The sequence below is a fragment of the Oncorhynchus masou genome, chromosome 31 (genome assembly GCF_036934945.1).
Source record: "Oncorhynchus masou masou isolate Uvic2021 chromosome 31, UVic_Omas_1.1, whole genome shotgun sequence".
Lineage (NCBI taxonomy): Eukaryota > Metazoa > Chordata > Actinopteri > Salmoniformes > Salmonidae > Oncorhynchus > Oncorhynchus masou.
The window spans coordinates 71221067-71240465 of NC_088242.1; the positions used below are offsets into that span (position 1 = coordinate 71221067).

The following is a 19399-nucleotide window of genomic DNA, read 5'->3' on the forward strand; positions in this document are numbered from 1 at the left end:
CCTCAACACTGGGGCCCCACAAGGGTGCGTTCTGAGCCCTCTCCTGTACTCCCTGTTCATCCACGACTGCGCGGCAACGCACGCCTCCAACTCAATCATCAAGTTTGCGGACGACACAACAGTGGTAGGCTTGATTACCAACAACGACGAGACGGCCTACAGGGAGGAGGTGAGGGCCCTCGGAGTGTGGTGTCAGGACAATAACCTCACACTCAACGTCAACAAAACTAAGGAGATGATTGTGGACTTCAGGAAACAGCAGAGGGAACACCCCCCTATCCACATCGATGGAACAGTAGTGGAGAGGGTAGTAAGTTTTAAGTTCCTCGGCATACACATCACAGACAAACTACATTGGTCCACTCACACAGACAGCATCGTGAAGAAGGCGCAGCAGCGCCTCTTCAACCTCAGGAGGCTGAAGAAATTCGGCTTGTCACCAAAAACACTCACAAACTTCTACAGATGCACAATCGAGAGCATCCTGGCGGGCTGTATCACCGCCTGGTACGGCAACTGCTCCGCCCACAACCGTAAGGCTCTCCAGAGGGTAGTGAGGTCTGCACAACGTATCACTGGGGGCAAACTACCTGCCCTCCAGGACACCTACACCACCCGATGTTACAGGAAGGCCATAAAGATCATCAAGGACAACACCCACCCGAGCCACTGCCTGTTCACCCCGCTATCATCCAGAAGGCGAGGTCAGTACAGGTGCATCAAAGCTGGGACCGAGAAACTGAAAAACAGCTTCTATCTCAAGGCCATCAGACTGTTAAACAGCAACCACTAACATTGAGTGGCTGCTGCCAACACACTGACTCAACTCCAGCCACTTCAATAATGGGAATTGATGGGAAAGGATGTGAAATATATCACTAGCCACTTTAAACAATGCTACCTAATATAATGTTTACATACCCTACATTATTCATCTCATATGTATACGTATACACTGTACTCTATCATCTACTGCATCCTTATGTAATACATGTATCACTAGCCACTTTAACTATGCCACTTTGTTTACATACTCATCTCATATGTATATACTGTACTCGATACCATCTACTGTATCTTGCCTATGCTGCTCTGCACCATCACTCATTCATATCTTTATGTACATATTTTTTATCCCCTTACATTGTGTATAAGATATTAGTTTAGGAATTGTTAGTTAGATTACTTGTTGGTTATTACTGCATTGTCGGAACTGGAAGCACAAGCATTTCGCTACACTTGCATTAACATCTGCTAACCATGTGTATGTGACAAATAAAATTTGATTTGACCTGAGCTCAACTTTGAGTCTCATAGCAAAGGTTTTGAATACTTAGGTAAATAATACTTTCCGAATGCACCGTATACTTCCATTCATTTTTAAACATGCACTGGGGTACCTTCAGACAAGTCTAGTGAGGCTTGTGGGCGTCCAACATGTAAGTGTTCGTGAGAGACTCGCCTTTCCATAATCGGGTCATATTAGTTTGTAGCCCAAACTGTTCTAATGCTACAGACAGAAGTTGGCAGATCGGCTGTACTGACTTCATATGAGTCTTGTGACTCTTGTGGGGTTCTTAGAGCAAAACAACCGACATGTTCGTGAGAGTCTCATCTTCCATATAGGGGTAATAGTATGTAGGCCAAACCATTTTTGTGAGATGACAGATTTTCGGGATGTCTCAAAGTCTGACAAACACAGCTGAAGCTCTGTCACCTACCACTGCAGATGCGGAAGGGCGACATTGTTGGATGTGCTGGATTGAGACTCAGCCCAGATATCTTTAGTTTAAAGAGACATTTTTACATTTCTGCAGGGAGTGTTAAGAACTGTGAGGAGATTTCAATAGTGTGCTTGTGTTTTTTGAATGAGACTAACAGACCAACAGAGACCATTCAGCCCTTTCATCAACACTGGTTCATATTTTGTGTTTCCCCCCAGCCAGTAGAGCCTGCCGCAATCTGATTCATGCTTGTATATTAGTAATGTTCACATCTCTTGAAACCACATCCCCCAGGTCTAATTGGTTCTTATCAACCATTTGTTCCGTCCGGTCCCTGATTTATGACACATCATACTACACTACCGTGCAGGGGAGGAGGCTCTGAGTTCTCTTGAACGGAGAGCTACTGTAGAAGGCATCTACTGCATCATAAAGTATGACATTGGAGAAACTTCAAGGCAAAAACAGACATAATTGGCACACAATATATTGTTAGAAACTAAAAGTGAAATTGAATTGGCTTTCACTCATCTAAACGTTTTAATTGAATTGTTACCAGAATGACCACCTTTTTACTGCTCACCAGGCTTCATTTGACCTCTAGTGGGTTTAGATCTTTATGCAGTCCTCGGGAAATCTTAAGTATTTATATTTAGGTGAGTAGTATTTGTGGGTAAGTGTTTTTAGTTTGTCATGAATGTAGTTTTTTTGCCTCCTTTCAGCTGTGGTCCCTTCAAAATCAAATGAAGTCGGCAGCAGCGGAGGGCCTGGCTGAGGCTGTTAACTAACTAATCAGCAGGCCTGCTGCAGGACACATCTTTCACTGGCCTGACTTGTCTATTAACTAAAAGCACTGTGAAGCTTTAGTCTCAATTACCACTCCCTCCATACTCCCCATCAATCACCAACGTCTGTTTCACTCGAGCTCTGCCTGGGCTGATTTCTGAGCAGGCAACAGACAGGCTCTAGCAGGGTTCGATACTGCAACCAAACAGTCACATTTTTAATTGTTCACTGTTTACTAGGTTACATAGTTTTTGGTTCACTATTTTTTTATTTTTTATTCAAACAGTAATGTGCAATTGACCAAAAATCGGGAAGAGGCAACAACAGCAATGGAATGCCCCTGTCTGTGTGTGTCAGGGCTCGACATAGCCTATAGGGGAGGTTTTGGAAACCCTCTGGGCCAGTCCATCATAACCGTTAGTGGCCCACTTGGGCCTGTGAAAAAAAATAGGGTAATAATGCTATACACTGAACAAAAATATAAATGCAACATGTAAAGTGTTGGTCCCATGTTTCATGAGCTAAAATCAAAGGCTCATGAATGTTCCGTATGCACAAAAAGCTTATTTCTCTCATATTATGCACAAATTAGTTTACAACCCTGTTAGTGAGCATTTCTCCTTTGCCAAGATAATCCATCCACCTGACAGGTGTAGCATCTCAAGAAGGTGATGAAACAGCATGATCATTACACAGGTGCACCTTGTGCTGAGGACAATAAAAGGCCACTCTAAAATGTAAAGTTTTGTCACACAACACAATGCCACAGATGTTTCAAGTTGAGGGAATGTGCAATTGGAATGCTGACTGCAGGAATGTCCACCAGAGCAGATGACAGTTTCATTTCTCTACTGTCGTTTTTGAGATATTGGCAAGTATGTCCAATCGGCTTCAGAACCACAGACTACATGTAACCGCTCCAGTCCAGGACTTCCACATCCGGTTTCTTCACCTGAGGGATCATCTGAGACCAGCCACCTGAAACTGTGTGTTTGCAAAACCAAATCATTTCTGCACAAACTGTCAAACAGTCTCAGGGAAGCTCATCTGGGTGTTCTGTGTCCTCACCAGGGTCTTGACCTGACTGCAGTTTGGTGTCATAACTGACTTCAGTGGGAAAATGTTCACCTTCGATGGCCAATGGCATGCTGGAGAAGTGTGCTCTTCACGGATGAATCCCGGTTTCAACTGTTCCGGGCGTTGTGTGGATGAGCGTTTTGCTGATGTCAATGCTGTGAACAGAGTGCCCATGGTGGCGGTGGGGTTATGGTATGGCAAGGCATGAACTACAGACAACAAACACAATTGCGTTTTTATAGATGACAGTTTGAAGGCACTGGATACCGTGACGAGATCCTGAGGCCCATTGTTGTGCCGTTCATCTGCTGGCATCACCTCATGTTTTAGCATGATAATGCACGGCTCCATGTCGCAAGGATCTGTACACAATTCCTGGATGCTGAAACACTCCCAGTTCTTCCATGGCCTGCATACTCAACTGACATGTGACCCATTAAGCATGCTCTGAGTCGACATGTACAACAGCACGTTCTAGTTCCCGCCAATATCCAGCAACTTTGCACAGACATTGAGTAGGACAGCATTCCACAATCAACAGTCTGATTTAACGCTATGTGAAGCAAATGGTGGTCACTCACACCAGATAGTGATTTTTGAAATATGTTTATTTTTATCCATGGCCCTACCTCTTTTAAGGGGTCTGTGACCAACAGATGCATATCTGTATTCCCAGTCATATGAAATCAATAGATTAGGGCCTAATGCATTTATTTCATTTGACTGATTTCCTTATATGATCTGTAACTACAGGAAAAGGAGGTCGGAGCCCGCCCCCATTCTCATTGACGGGGCTGTAGTGGAACAGGTTGAGAGCTTCAAGTTCCTTGGTGTCCACATCAACAACAAACTAGAATGGTCCAAACACACCAAGACAGTCGTGAAGAGGGCACGACAAAGCCTATTCCCCCTCAGGAAACTAAAAAGATTTGGCATGGGTCCTGAGATCCTCAAAATGTTCTACAGCTGCAACATCAAGAGCATCCTGACTGGTTGCATCACTGCCTGCTACGGCAATTGCTCAACCTCTGACTGCAAGGCACTACAGAGGGTAGTGCGTACGGCCCAGTACATCACTGGGGCTAAGCTGCCTGCCATCCAGGACCTCTACACCAGGCGGTGTCAGAGGAAGGCCCTAAAAATTGCCATGGACCCCAGCCACCCCCAGTCATAGACTGTTCTCTCTAGGTTGTGGACAGGTGTATTTTATACTGATAACAAGTTCAAACATGTGCCATTAATACAGGTAACGAGTGGAGGACAGAGGAGCCTCTTAAATAAGAAGTTGCAGGTCTGTGAGAGCCAGAAATCTTGATTGTTTGTAGGTGACCAAATACTTATTTTCCACCATAATTTGCAAATAAATTAATTAAAAATCCTACAATGTGATTTTCTGGATTTTCTTTTTCTAATTTTGTCTGTCAAAGTTGAAGTGTACCTATGATGAAAATTACAGGCCTCATCTTTTTAAGTGGGAGAACTTGCGCAATTGGTGGCTGACTAAATACTTTTTTGTCCCACTGTATATACATAGTCACTTTAACTATACATTGATGTACATACTACCTCAATTTGGCCAACCAACCAGTGCTCTTGCACATTGGCTAACCGGGCGATCTGTATTGTGTCCCACCACCCGCCAACTCCTCTTTTACCCTACTGCGACTCTCTGTTTATCATATATGCATAGTCACTTTAACCGTATCTACATAGTACCTCAATCAGCCTGACTAACCGATGTCTGTATGTAACCTCGCTACTTTTATAGCCTCGCTACTGTATATAGGCTGTCTTTTTACTGTTTTATTTCTTTACCTACCTATTGTTCACTTAATACCCTTTTTTCACTATTGGTTAGAGCCTGTAAGTAAGCATTTCACTGTAAGGCCTGTTGTATATGGCGCACGTGACAAATAAACTTTGACTTGAAACATCAGCTCATTGGTGGTTGTGAGATGCCGATCGGCAAGCTCCCGCTGAGACGTGCCCGTTGCCAAATACCGGAGGGTGGGTAGCACTTGGATGTGCACCGGAATGGCATTAGTAGTTTGCCTTTCTAAAATAGGTTTTAAATCATTGCAAAAATCCTGTTACATTGGTTTTGGAAAACTATATATGATAATGCAAAAAAGTCCCACCTGTCTCTAAAATGCGCTGTCTGCTAAGTGCAGCATGTGCCAAATCTTCCAACAGAACAAGATCAGCCATCTCTCACTCGTTTTCCCGTAACAAATGCGGTCAAATGATATGATCTAGCCTGTCAAGATACTGTATGTTGCATGAATTCAGAATGGAAATGCAATGAAATCGAAGAATGATTGAATTATTACTCTTTCACAATTTCACAAATTTTCAGCATGTATTTTCCTTACTCAGTAGGCTACGCTTGACAAGCAGTTCCCTTATTCCAGCAGTTGGCATTATGTATAAGCATCGTCATGGCTGTGCGTACATTTTAACCACACTCTGAAGGGAAGGTTCATATTGATTGGCCCCTGCTATTTCAAAAGTCTTGGTTGAATATTTGCGATGTGCAATTCATCATGGAATAGCCTGCCTTGAAAATCTGACATTTCCTCTAGGCTCTTTGGTCCTTGAAAATTAATTGAAGTTATGGTAGCCAAATTAGATGTTCTACTTCTCCGATATATTTATATTATTATTTGACCATGCTGATCATTTATGAACATTTGAACATCTTGACCATGTTATAATCTCCACCCGGCATAGCCAGAAGAGGACTGGCCACCCCTCATAGCCTGGTTCCTCTCTATATATATATAAAAATATACAGTGCCTTGCGAAAGTATTCGGCCCCCTTGAACTTTGCGACCTTTTGCCACATTTCAGGCTTCAAACATAAAGATATAAAACTGTATTTTTTTGTGAAGAATCAACAACAAGTGGGACACAATCATGAAGTGGAACGACATTTATTGGATATTTCAAACTTTTTTAACAAATCAAAAACTGAATTGGGCGTGAAAAATTATTCAGCCCCTTTACTTTCAGTGCAGCAAACTCTCTCCAGACGTTCAGTGAGGATCTCTGAATGATCCAATGTTGACCTAAATGACTAATGATGATAAATACAATTCACCTGTGTGTAATCAAGTCTCCGTATAAATGCACCTGCACTGTGATAGTCTCAGAGGTCCGTTAAAAGCGCAGAGAGCATCATGAAGAACAAGGAACACACCACGCAGGTCCGAGATACTGTTGTGAAGAAGTTTAAAGCCAGATTTGGATACAAAAAGATTTCCCAAGCTTTAAACATCCCAAGGAGCACTGTGCAAGCGATAATATTGAAATGGAAGGAGTATCAGACCACTGCAAATCTACCAAGACCTGGCCGTCCCTCTAAACTTTCAGCTCATACAAGGAGAAGACTGATCAGAGATGCAGCCAAGAGGCCCATGATCACTCTGGATGAACTGCAGAGATCTACAGCTGAGGTGGGAGACTCTGTCCATAGGACAACAGTCAGTCGTATATTGCACAAATCTGGCCTTTATGGGAGAGTGGCAAGAAGAAAGCCATTTCTTAAAGATATCCATAAAAAGTGTTGTTTAAAGTTTGCCACCAGCCACCTGGGAGACACACCAAACATGTGGAAGAAGGTGCTCTGGTCAGATGAAACCAAAATTGAACTTTTTGGCAACAATGCAAAACGTTATGTTTGGCGTAAAAGCAACACAGCCTCATCACCCTGAACACACCATACCCACTGTCAAACATGGTGGGGGCAGCATCATGGTTTGGGCCTGCTTTTCTTCAGCAGGGACAGGGAAGATGGTTAAAATTGATGGGAAGATGGATGGAGCCAAATACAGGACCATTCTGGAAGAAAACCTGATGGAGTCTGCAAAAGACCTGAGACTGGGACGGAGATTTGTCTTCCAACAAGACAATGATCCAAAACATAAAGCAATATATACAATGGAATGGTTCAAAAATAAACATATCCAGGTGTTAGAATGGCCAAGTCAAAGTCCAGACCTGAATCCAATCGAGAATCTGTGGAAAGAATTGAAAAATGCTGTTCACAAATGCTCTCAATCCAACCTCACTGAGCTCGAGCTGTTTTGCAAGGAGGAATGGGGAAAAAATTCAGTCTCTCGATGTGCAAAACTGATAGAGACATACCCCAAGCGACTTACAGCTATAATCGCAGCAAAAGGTGGCGCTACAAAGTATTAACTTAAGGGGGCTGAATAATTTTGCTCGCCCAATTTTTCAGGTTTTGATTTGTTAAAAAAGTTTGAAATATCCAATAAATGTCGTTCCACTTCATGATTGTGTCCCACTTGTTGTTGATTCTTCACAAAAAAAATACAGTTTTATATCTTTATGTTTGAAGCCTGAAATGTGGCAAAAGGTCACAAAGTTCAAGGGGGCTGAATACTTTCGCAAGGCACTGTGTATATATATATATATATATATATATATATATATATTAGTTAAATTCACACAGGACACTGGATAAGACAGGAAAAGTACTCCAGATATAACAAACTGACCCTAGCCCCCTGACACACAAACTACTGCAGCATAAATACTTGAGGCTGAGACAGCAGGAGTCAGGAGACACTGTGAGCAAGACAAATGTTGTTCAACTTGATTTTCCTTGTAAAGAGTTTCATTGCATAGGAAACCTCTTTTTGGTCACTTTCTCTTTTTTGAAACATGATACAGTAACCACTAACTCTTGAACATCTCAAATGGTGAGACTGACTAGCTACCACATGGACAGATTTCATTAGTGTTTTTGTCTCGCATGCTGTCTAGTTAGTCAGGCAATGGCCACATTATTCTGACATATTTTAGAATATAAAAATGTGAATGTCAATGCATAATGCAATTGGGTAGGCCTATTAAAAAGTGGTAATGTATACATTAATGCAAACAGTCCCTGAAAATTTGAATTCAGTACTTGAAAAAGGCCTTGACTTTGATTTTCCAATGTCTGTATTAACCAGATATAGGTTACTTGCTCAGACGGCAAATGAAAGATAGAATCACCAACTATTGAAATGATGCAGCCTCTTTTGTTTTCCTGTCAGATCTTGACCCAGGACAGTATATTTTTCATTCCGGCGAATAGCTTTCTGTTGGCACTGGACCAGTGTATATGTCTATATGTCTACAACGTTGTATAGCGGTTAGCATGCTAATGATAGAGTAACCATTTTCTAGTAGACAGAAAGGCAATTTTAAAAGATAACTAACTACAAAGTAGTCTATGCTTACCTGGCAGAATCATGATTATTTGCATCAATCCTGTGGCAATTTGTTTTGAAAACTCCATCACAAGTGCCCTACAGAAACACAGCTAGCCAAACAACTGACTGGCTTGTGCACAACAGAATTGAAGGGTAACTAACTACGCACACAAAAAAATGCAACATTTCTCATATTTTTGAAAGACTTCAAATGGTCCCCTGATGTGGTTTAAGCATTGTTGTGGACTTAGAAAAACAACACAATTGGATGTTCTATTAAAAAGTTACATTTTTGAGAGCAAAATCCTGTTACTGTGGTGTCCTTTTGGTATGAAGTATACTTTTTTCAAAAACTGACCTCCTAGAGGATTTTTCAGAAAAGAACACATGGCACTTTAAAAACTGCAATAAATAATGTTGCACTTGTTATTTATTATTATTTAAGTCTATCAAAATCAATGTAAAAATGTTAGTGTAGAATCCGGTCTAGTCTTCCCATCCTAGGATGCCCCCTCTGTTTCACTAGAGCTTTGTGTTGGGCTGAGGGGACAGCCTCTAGTCTTCACAACTGACCCTGTCAGATGACCTATAATAATTTAAAGAAATGTGACTCATTATGTAGCCTACCAGTTTGACTGCTATAAGATTTTGTATTTCGATAGCTACCTTCACAGAGGCTGGGAAATGAACAGTGGGTAGAGTTCTAACTCCTAAACTCTGAGATTAGGTATCAGATGGACAATGAGGTGGCGTCACCAGACTCTTCCTGTGCCAGTAGCAAGAAATGATTACAAGCCAATTCAATTTGTCTTGGCCCCTCTAGTAATGTCATTGGTAATTTCAGCCCCACCTCTTGTGGTGGATCAGTGGGGCAGGGAGAAGTATTTTACTGAGCTCCTTTTGTCCTCCCTTGTTCTGGGCTGAATAGCGGGCCTCCTACCTGTGTGTGTGCAGGTGAGATGAGCTCCACTCACTGGGCCTGGCCCAGATAACCATCCCTCTCTGTTTTATAGAGGTACAGGCGGGGGGGGGGGGGGGGGGGCTTAGCTTCCAAAGTGATATATTTCTTTCTTTCTTTTCTTTCTTTTCTTTCTTTTCTTTCTTTTCTTTCTTTCTTTTCTTTCTTTCTTTCTTTCTTTCTTTCTTTCTTTCTTTCTTTCTTTCTTTCTTTCTTTCTTTCTTTCTTTCTTTCTTTCTTTCTTTCTTTCTTTCTTTCTTTCTTTCTTTCTTTCTTTCTTTCTTTCTTTCTTTCTTTCTTTCTTTCTTTCTTTCTTTCTTTCTTTCTTTCTTTCTTTCTTTCTTTCTTTCTTTCTTTCTTTCTTTCTTTCTTTCTTTCTTTCTTTCTTTCTTTCTTTTTCTTTCTTTCTTTCTTTCTTTCTTTCTTTCTTTCTTTCTTTCTTTCTTTTTCTTTCTTTCTTTCTTTTCTTTCTTTCTTTCTTTCTTTCTTTCTTTCTTTCTTTCTTTCTTTCTTTCTTTCTTTCTTTCTTTCTTTCTTTCTTTCTTTCTTTCTTTCTTTCTTTCTTTCTTTCTTTCTTTCTTTCTTTCTTTCTTTCTTTCTTTCTTTCTTTCTTTCTTTCTTTCTTTCTTTCTTTCTTTCTTTCTTTTCTTTCTTTCTTTCTTTCGGCCTAAAATGACACCCATCTAACTGCATGTAGCTCAGGACCTGAAGCAAGGATATGCATAGTCTTGATACCATTTGAAAGGAAAGACTTTGAAGTTTGTGGAAATGTGAAATGAATGTAGGAGAATGTAACACATTAGATCTGGTAAAAGATAATATAAACCAAAGAACATGCATTTTCTATTTAAATACATTATCTGCTGAATGCAAGAGAGAGGATTCTAGGTGTAATTTCGATTTTGTCCACAAGATGGCAGCAGTGTGTGTGCTAAGCTTCAGACTGCTACAGTGAAGAATTACCTCACTGCACAATATTTTTCATCAAGTCTGCCAGGAGTTTTCCCAAATGTGCCAAATTGGTCAATTTATACATTTTCAAGTATATAACTATAGAGAACATACAAAAATGCTATAGTAATACAAATAATTACACACTCCAGCAATGTCAGAGACAGCCGTGGGGTCAAACTGTAGAACCCAGTTCCCTACATTTTGAATGAAAAAATAGATTTTATCAAACGAAACTATGCTACATTTTATCTCTGGGACCCTCAGGATGACAAATCAGAACAATATTACTGAATGTAAGTACATTATTTACTTTCAGTGGTGAGTGTATCAAATCAGTTGTCGTGATAAGTGTTTAGTTGTTGTGCACTATCCTCAAACATTAGTAGAGTATTTTGTTCTGTAATAGGTATTGTAAATTCGACACTGCAGTTAGATTAACAAGAATTTAAGATTTCTTGCCCATATAAGACATGTCTATGTCCCAGAAAGTTGGCTGTTGTATAAATTGTTTTCTAGTCACATTATCGCATATTGAGCAACGACCATTGACCAAGTAGTTTCTCATTGTCCTGATATGTTTGCATTTGTTTTATTTAACTAGGCAAGTCAGTTAAGAACAAATTCTTATTTACAATGATGACCTACCAGGGAACAGTGGGTTAACTGCCTTGTTCAGAGCAACATTTTTTATCTTGTCAGCTCGGGGATTCAATCCAGCACCCTTTCAGTTGCTGGCCCAACGCTCTAACCACTAGGCTACCTGCCTACCCGATATGTGGATGATGGCACTGAAATGTCCCCCTGTCTGTGTCTGAAAGACATGTCTTTATTTCAGGAGGTGCTGATGATGTTGGACAACTATGTGCGGGACTTTAAAGCTCTGATTGACTGGATCCAGCTGCAGGAGAAGTTGGAGAAAACAGATGCCCAGAACAGGTGATCTATCTATGCCTTGGCTCTCTTCTTTTCTCTCTCTGGCTCGCGCGCTCGCTCCCTGAGTGGACCCTCTAAGTGCCATCTCTGCACCCTGGCTTTGAGTCTCAAACACACTAGATCAATCAATAGGCTTGCCTTGGCTGTAATTCAAGGTGATCCACCCGTTTATTGGCTCCTCTTTAAAACAATGACCACAACACCATTTAAATGGGTATAAAAATCCAAGCTTTTAAGTTGCCTCCCAAGTTGTACATTTAAAGTCGGCTGTTAATCGGTCAGTCAACCTGCAACTTTTGTGTATGTTTCTGTGTTCCCATAAGTTGAATTGTTTTTTATCTAAAGTGAGATACAAATCTCCCCCTATGGTACTACAGTATATTACAATTTTCTATATATTTTGATTTAATTTGTCCTCTCTGAATCCAGACCCACGTCTTTGGCTTGGGAAGTGCGTAAGATGTCCCCAGGTCGTCATGTGATGCCCAGCCCCTCATCTGACAGGATTGTCCACTCACCTAGTTCTCGCCGCGCCTTAAACTTTGGGTAAGATTTCTCCAACTCTTTTCTGGTTTGGTTGACAGCCCTGATCTCCACTGTTTCTGATTTGAACTCAAAGTGCTTACCATCATATTCATGTAATGACTGCCAGTCATTATGAACACACACCATTATACGGCAGTCATCAGAATCCCTCCTCACTTTACTCCCCATCAGCACATTCTGGGCAGCAGCATGTCCTCTGTTTCCTCTCAGCTATATTCTGTGTAATACAGTCAGCCATCATTACATGTTCACAGTTGGAGTAAAGGGAACAGCAATGCTAATTTGATAGAAAATAGCATTAGAAACTTCTAATTAGTAAATCAATGTGCAATATGATGTGCCAACTGGTCTGGGTTGGTAGTGGCTGCTCTGTGATCTGCTGGTAAGGGGATTGATTGCTGATGTTGAGGCATTTGTTTAATGTAATTTGTCAAGTCTCACTAGCCACGCCACAGAAACAGTGGGAGGTATAGATAAAAGTGTGGTTAAAGACTGCTGAAGCATCGGTTCAATATGTGCGGTGCCCTGTAATCGGATGCTCCAGGAAATGGGTATTGATCATTAGGGAGGTTTGTAGACCCTGAGCGTGTAGGGAGGAAAGCCTGGGTCTGACACCAGCCTGGGTGAGGCAGATGGCCTGTTCACCTTATGGTCACCTATATTATTCTTGCGAGAGTAGTCAGTGACATCACAGCCATTATTTAGAACAGTGGTCACCAACTGGTCGATCTTCAATGCCTTCCTAGTCTATTTATTTATCGTTATTTGTGTTGCTCTGTTGGCGGTACAGTAGGTGCACTTGATTCAGAGGCCCTGTGCACCTTAAGCAAAGTGTTGCCATTTTGAAGCACTTAATTTGTTTGAAAAGAGGACCGGGAGATCTGTGCACATACTGCGCTGGCCAATCGGATAGCTCAAATCACCTTGCATATGTCTTCCATGACCCCAGCCACAGTTTGATACTAGCCTACCTGAGATTTCATAACTTTTAAAATCATGACCGGAGAGAGACTGTCAAAGAATATACCAAAGCGCTGCAGTTTTTATGAGTGAGTTTATGTCCAATTTCATTCAGCACTGTCAACACTGTTTTTGTTCAACACTATTACGAAGCATAATATGTGCTTCTCCCTACTTCCACTCGTGCTGCAGCTGCAATGAATGAGTAGCCAGGTGTATCGATAGCCCTGCATGTTTATTATTAGCATCTTGTCGTGTATTTTAATATTGAGGAATATTTCACTTTCTCTGGTCATAGCAACAACATAAATTTGTGCATGAGGCAGATGCGGTGCTACTTGAGTTTCGCCATCAGGTGGAAGACTGTTCCCTTTCTGGTCAGTCTCACCCGAGGAAAGGAAGTAGAGAGCAGGGACTGTGAGAGGCAGACCCTCTGCTGCTCTCTCCCTCCCTCTGCTGAGACTAAAAACTGTGAACTTCAGTGCGTTCAAGACAAATGGGAACACTGGAAGAAAAACAACTAGCTCCCTCCGGGGAAAAATCGTTTTGAATGGTCATCCAACTTAGAGTTTTCATCTTTCTAGAATGTAACATTAATGTCATGTAAAAATTAATCTGAGTGGTGGATCGATGCTTGCTTTTTGACTGCGAAAGTGATCTTGACTCAAAAGGTTGGTGACCACTGGTTTAAAATGTACTGTTGGACCGGCAGTTGTGTAGAGGAGAAGCTGTCTATTAAAACAAATAATTTATACTGATCTCTGTGGTGAAATGCTTCTGTGTATGTTGACATTGTGCTCATCTGGTTTTGAGTGATTTGTGTTCATCTCTCCAGTGGTCCTCCACCCACACTGGTCGTAGCTCGTCTGTCCCACACGGGCCCCAGCTGGGCTGACCGGGTCAAGTCCTCCCAGTCCCTTTCTGTCCCCAGCCAAGTCAACAACTATCCCGCAGAGAAACCAGGTAAGCAGAGCCCCCGCATGAAATTTAGAGGCTGCACTATATGATCCTTACATGGTTTCGTGGTCTTTTTATAATTAGTGCATGTAAACCCCTCCGGGTGTGTATCCTCTTATGATTGATGTTTGCGGAGCAACACTTCTAATGAGTGTGTGTGTCCTTCACTGTGTACAGGTAAGAAGGACTCTGAGGGCTGGGAGACAGTACAGCGTGGGCGCCCGGCACGGCCTCGCTCTGCCGCCATCGTAGCGAAGGTCAGCCCGGTGCTGGCCCACATCAGCCCTAAAGATGATATCAACAAAGAGAACCAGCAGCCCCCTGGCAGGCCCTGCCCCCTGGACAAAGACGAGGGTCAGTGTGAACAACCAATCCCTGAGGAGCCCGACCCCCTGGAGGAGATGACAGGAGACTCTGAGAAGGGTCACATGATGGAGGTAGGGATGGGGGTTAAAATAATTTTACTATTCGAATAGTGGCATGTATTGTTGTCAGATAACATGTTTTTTTTGTGTATTTTTTTCAATTACGTAGCTACGTTTTTAAAACTGAGCACTGCTGCGTGAGGGAGAGAGGCTGGCGCACTTTCAGACCCTTCTTCTCTAATGCTGCAGCTTTGAAGGGCTGTGTGTGTAGCGAGGAGACTGAGTGAGAGCGACAGAGATGCCAAGGAAACTCTGTTACAGCCAAGACTAGCTAACTTGTAGCAGCCACAATGTTATTTATCATCTTGTAAAACAGTGCCTGTCTTGACTGTAGTAGCATAGAGAAGCTAGCTAGGCTAATTGAGGCCACAAGTTGTGCTTTCTCCCCAACCCCATTCAGATAAAACAACAGCCTACCTGTTGGTTGCTCGTTGTATCCTACTCCTTCAGCTGTTATTTACAAAAATACATAGGTGCACGATATCTAAGGAAGTCTCAAGGTTTTGCTTGCCTGAGGTAGAGTATTTCATGATAAGCTGTAGAACACACTATCTACCTAGAGAGTTTTCATCTGTATTTTTTGTAGCTGTCTACATACCACCACAGACTGATGCTGGCAATAAGACCGCACTGAATGAGCTGTACTTTGCCATAAGCAAACAGGAAAACCGCTCACCCAGAGGCGGTGCTCCTAGTAGTCGGGGACTTTATGCAAGGAAACTTAAATCCGTCTTACCAAATTTCTATCAGCATGTTAAATGTGCAACCAGAGGGAAAAAAAACTCTGGACCACTTTTACTCCACACACAGAGATGCGTACAGAGCTCTCCCTCACCCTCTAATTAGCAAATCTGACCATAATTCTATCCTCCTGATTCTTGCTTACAAGCAAAAATTTAAAGCAGGATGCACCAGTGATTCGATCAATAAAAAAGTGGTCAGATGATGCAGATGCTAAGCTACAGGACTGTTTTGTTAGCGCAGACTGGAATATGTTCCAGGATTCCTCTGATTGCATTGAGGAGTACACCACATCAGTCATTGGCTTCGTATGGATTACAGGCAACATTCGCACTGAGCTAAAGGGCAGAGCTGCTGCTTTCAAGGAGCGGGACTCTAACCCCAGTTGCAGAGGGAGGTGTTTATAAGAAATCCTGCTATGCCCTCTGACGAACTATCAAACAGGCAAAGCGTCAATGCAGGACTCAAATCATACTACACCGGCACTGATGCTTGTCGGATGTCGCAGGGCTTGCAATCCATTACAGACTACAAAGGCAAGCACAGTCGAGGTCTGCCCAGTGACACGAGCTAAACTACTTCTACGCTCGCTTTGAGGCAAATAACACTGAAACATGCATGAGAGCACTAGCTTTTCTGGAAGACTATGTGATCACACTCTCCACAGCCAATGTGAGTAAGACCTTTAACATGGTAAACATTCACGAGGCTGCAGGGCCGGACGGATTACCAGGATGTGTACTGCATGCATGCACTGACCAACTGGCAAGTGTCTTCATTGACATTTTCAACATCTCCCTGTCTGAGTCTGTAATACCAACATGTTTTAAGCAGACCACCACAGTCCCTGTGCCCAAGAGCACTAAGGTAACCTGCCAAAATGACTACCGACCCATTGCACTCACGTCTGTAGCCATGAAATGCTTTGGAATGCTGGTCATGGCTCACCACAACACCATTGTCCCAGAAACCCTAGACCCACTCCAATTTCCATACTGCCCTAAGAGATCCACAGATGATGCAATCTCTAGTGAACTCCACACTGCCCTTTCCCACCTGGGCAAAAGGAACACCTTTGTGAGAATGCTATTCATTGACTACAGCTCAGCGTTCAACACCATAGTGCCCTCAAAGCTCATCACTAAGCTAAGGACCCTGGGACTAAACACCTCTCTCTGCAACTGGATCCTGGACTTCCTGACGGTCCGCCCCCAGGTGGTAAGGGTAGGTAACAACACATCTGCCACGCTGATCCTCAACATGGGCCCCTCAGGGGTGCGTTCTCTGTCCCCTCGTGTACTCCCTGTTCACTCATGACTGCACGGCCAAGCACTACTCCAACACCATCATTAAGTTTGCCGATGACACAACAGTGGTTGGCCTGATCACCGACAACGATGAGAAAGCCTATAGGGAGGAGGTCCGAGATCTGGCCGTGTGGTCACAGACAACCTCTCCCTCAATGTGATCAAGACAAAGGAGATGATTGTGGACTACAGGAATAGGAGGACTGAGCACGCCACCATTCTCATCGACGGGGCTGTAGTGGAGCAGGTTGAGAGCTTCAAGGTCCTTGGTGTCCACATCACCAACAAACTAACATAGTCAAAGCACACCAAGATAGTCGTGAAGAGGGCACGACAAAATTGTCAGACTCCAGCCTTATAGTGTTTTCTCTGCTACTGCACTGCAAGCAGTACTGGAGTGCCAAGTCTAGGTCCAAGAGGCTTCTAAACAGATTCTACCCCCAAGCCATAAGACTCCTGAACATCTAATAAAATGGCCACCCAGACTATTTGCATTGCCTCGCCTCTCCCTCTTTTACACCGTTGTTACTCTCTGTTGTTATCATCTATGGATAGTCACGTTAATTACTCTTCCTACATGTACATACTACCTCAGCTAACCGGTGCCGCTGCACATTGACTCTGTACTGGTACCCCCTTGTATATAGTCTCGCTATTGTTATTTTAGTGCTGCTCTTTAATTACTTGTTACTTTTATTTCTTATTCATATATTTTTTAACTGTATTGTTGGCTAGGGGCTCATAAGTAAGCATTTCACTGTAAGGTCTACCTAAACATGTTGTATTCGGCACATGTGGCTAATAAAATTGGATTTGATTCTCATTTCGCTAACTTTTAATTCTGTAATTGTATTCCATCTTGCACTGCGTTAGTGAACTCTCACTCCACTTGCTACACATTTAGCCTTTTTGCCGCTTTGATTGGCCAACATAAGCGACACACGTGATGGCTAGCGGCCTTTTTATGGGGAGCACTGTGCATCCAAATTCTATTGAAGAGTTTGTTTTATTAAATTAATCATTTGAAATGTCATGGTATGTCCTTGTCTAAGAATGTCACATTGATATTTCAATTGAATTTAGAAAAAGCCTTTTCAGTCAAATCAGGTAAAGAAAAATGTATTTGCAAAAATGAATACTCACACAAGTAACGTCTGTTTGGATATTCAAATAACCGTGCACATCCCTAGTACTGAGCCCTGAAGTCACTCACCCTCCCAGCAGTCCCCAGATATCAATTATTCAGGACGACAGGAGACGTGGAGCAGAGTAACACAAGACCGTTTTATCACTGACATTGTTTTGGTTTTGGGCTCCACATTATTCATAGACAACCTTTCCAGACAGGGATATCAGTTTTAACACAATTGCTCGTACACTGACACTTCAGAAGCAGAAATATGCTACTTTCCCTCTCATTAAATACATACTCATTGCCTCAGAACACACTGGGTATGGGTGTATTCTAGGCAATGCTTATTTGAAATACACATTTCATGTATTTCCACATTGTGTTTATTTGATGTTTTGATGAGAATTGAATGTTTAGGGCATGTTATTGCCAACCTCCTTGCATGTGTGTTTTCAGCTGTGTTAATCGTTTTGTTTTTGTTTTACTGCTCTCATGAAATGCTTGGAATATGCATGTCTTGAATGGTGTGTGTGATTGTGTTGGTACAGCCCCCATCAGACAGTGCACAAGACTCGGGGCAGTGTGTCAACGCACCCTGTGAGGACGCGCCTCTCCCCATACCAGCCCCTACCCTTTACCTTACCCAGGACCCAGACCCTACGATATTCCCAGCCTTATCCCTACCAGTCCCTGTCCTAGCCCTCCCTCCATCCCCAGACCCAGCCCAGACGGACGGCCACTGTGCTCTGGGGGACAAGGGGACTGCGGGGGGCACGTCACAGGGCATGGCAACATCTGCTCCAGGACCGGCTGAGGCTCCCATGGCAGTGGTGAAACTGGAGAGTGTGCTGGACCCCAAAGAGCTTTCCACTGTGAGTGCTGAGAGATGGAGGAGCAGAGGGAGGGGAGGGCTCAGGGCAGGGGGTCATGGATCCCCCATGGACCTTGAACGCCTAAACAAAGTCAATCTACAGAGCCTCCAGCCACAATGTGCTAACATGACAGGCGGCACAGCCCCCTCAGAAAAGCCCCGTGCCAGGTAGGCAGGACAGTTTGTGTGGGGGTGTTGGTGGTTGGCTGTGAGAGGATGTCCATGGGGCTCTTGTTGTGAGAGCTCAGAAAGCAGTGTCTATCATGCTTGTTGCTGGTACTCCTGAAGTGGCTGGCCCAGTTGTTATGCTGTGTTGAGGAAGTGGCCACTAATCAAAACGACTGTGCTTTGAGCTGAAATGGTGCAAACCTGTGACAGGGTATCCAGTTCAAGGACAGGTTCAGCCCAAAGGACCAGGGATCATGGCATGTGTACAATGGCTGTGTCAGGTATTAGTTTGTTTTCTGTCTCCATTGTGCATTAAGTGATCAGCAACTGTCCTGTGTCAGGTTTATTACTGCCTCATTTGGCATCATAAGTAGTCTCTGGAGTTAATTGAGGAGAACCTCCTTCACTAGCAGGGCTACTGTCATAGATACCTCCACAGCACCTTAACCTCTTCTGAAGGCCATTCATTATACCTAGAGATGGAGGGCTTCAAAATGGTCTACAGGAAAGTTATCTAAGCTCAGATCAAACACAGGCAGATCTGGTCTTAGTGCTGGGCCAGGCCAGACGCCTCTTTGGGTGGCTCAGATAAGCCCAGTGCTGTTTAGACTGCACTGCAGGCCCCTAGTTAGAGAGAA

The 19399-nt window shown here is 43.0% G+C and overlaps 1 protein-coding gene across 2 annotated transcripts in view; it reads left to right on the plus strand.

The window, feature by feature from the left end:
* Nucleotides 1-19399, plus strand: part of LOC135524380 (S phase cyclin A-associated protein in the endoplasmic reticulum-like) — a 98580-nt gene that overhangs the window by 8803 nt on the left and 70378 nt on the right. For both annotated transcript variants that reach the window (XM_064951853.1, XM_064951854.1), the window contains exons 5-9: nucleotides 11557-11657; nucleotides 12084-12200; nucleotides 13996-14123; nucleotides 14295-14554; nucleotides 18271-18594. In XM_064951853.1, coding sequence (XP_064807925.1) covers nucleotides 11557-11657; nucleotides 12084-12200; nucleotides 13996-14123; nucleotides 14295-14554; nucleotides 18271-18594 — 930 coding nt within the window. The remainder of the gene's footprint in view (nucleotides 1-11556; nucleotides 11658-12083; nucleotides 12201-13995; nucleotides 14124-14294; nucleotides 14555-18270; nucleotides 18595-19399) is intronic.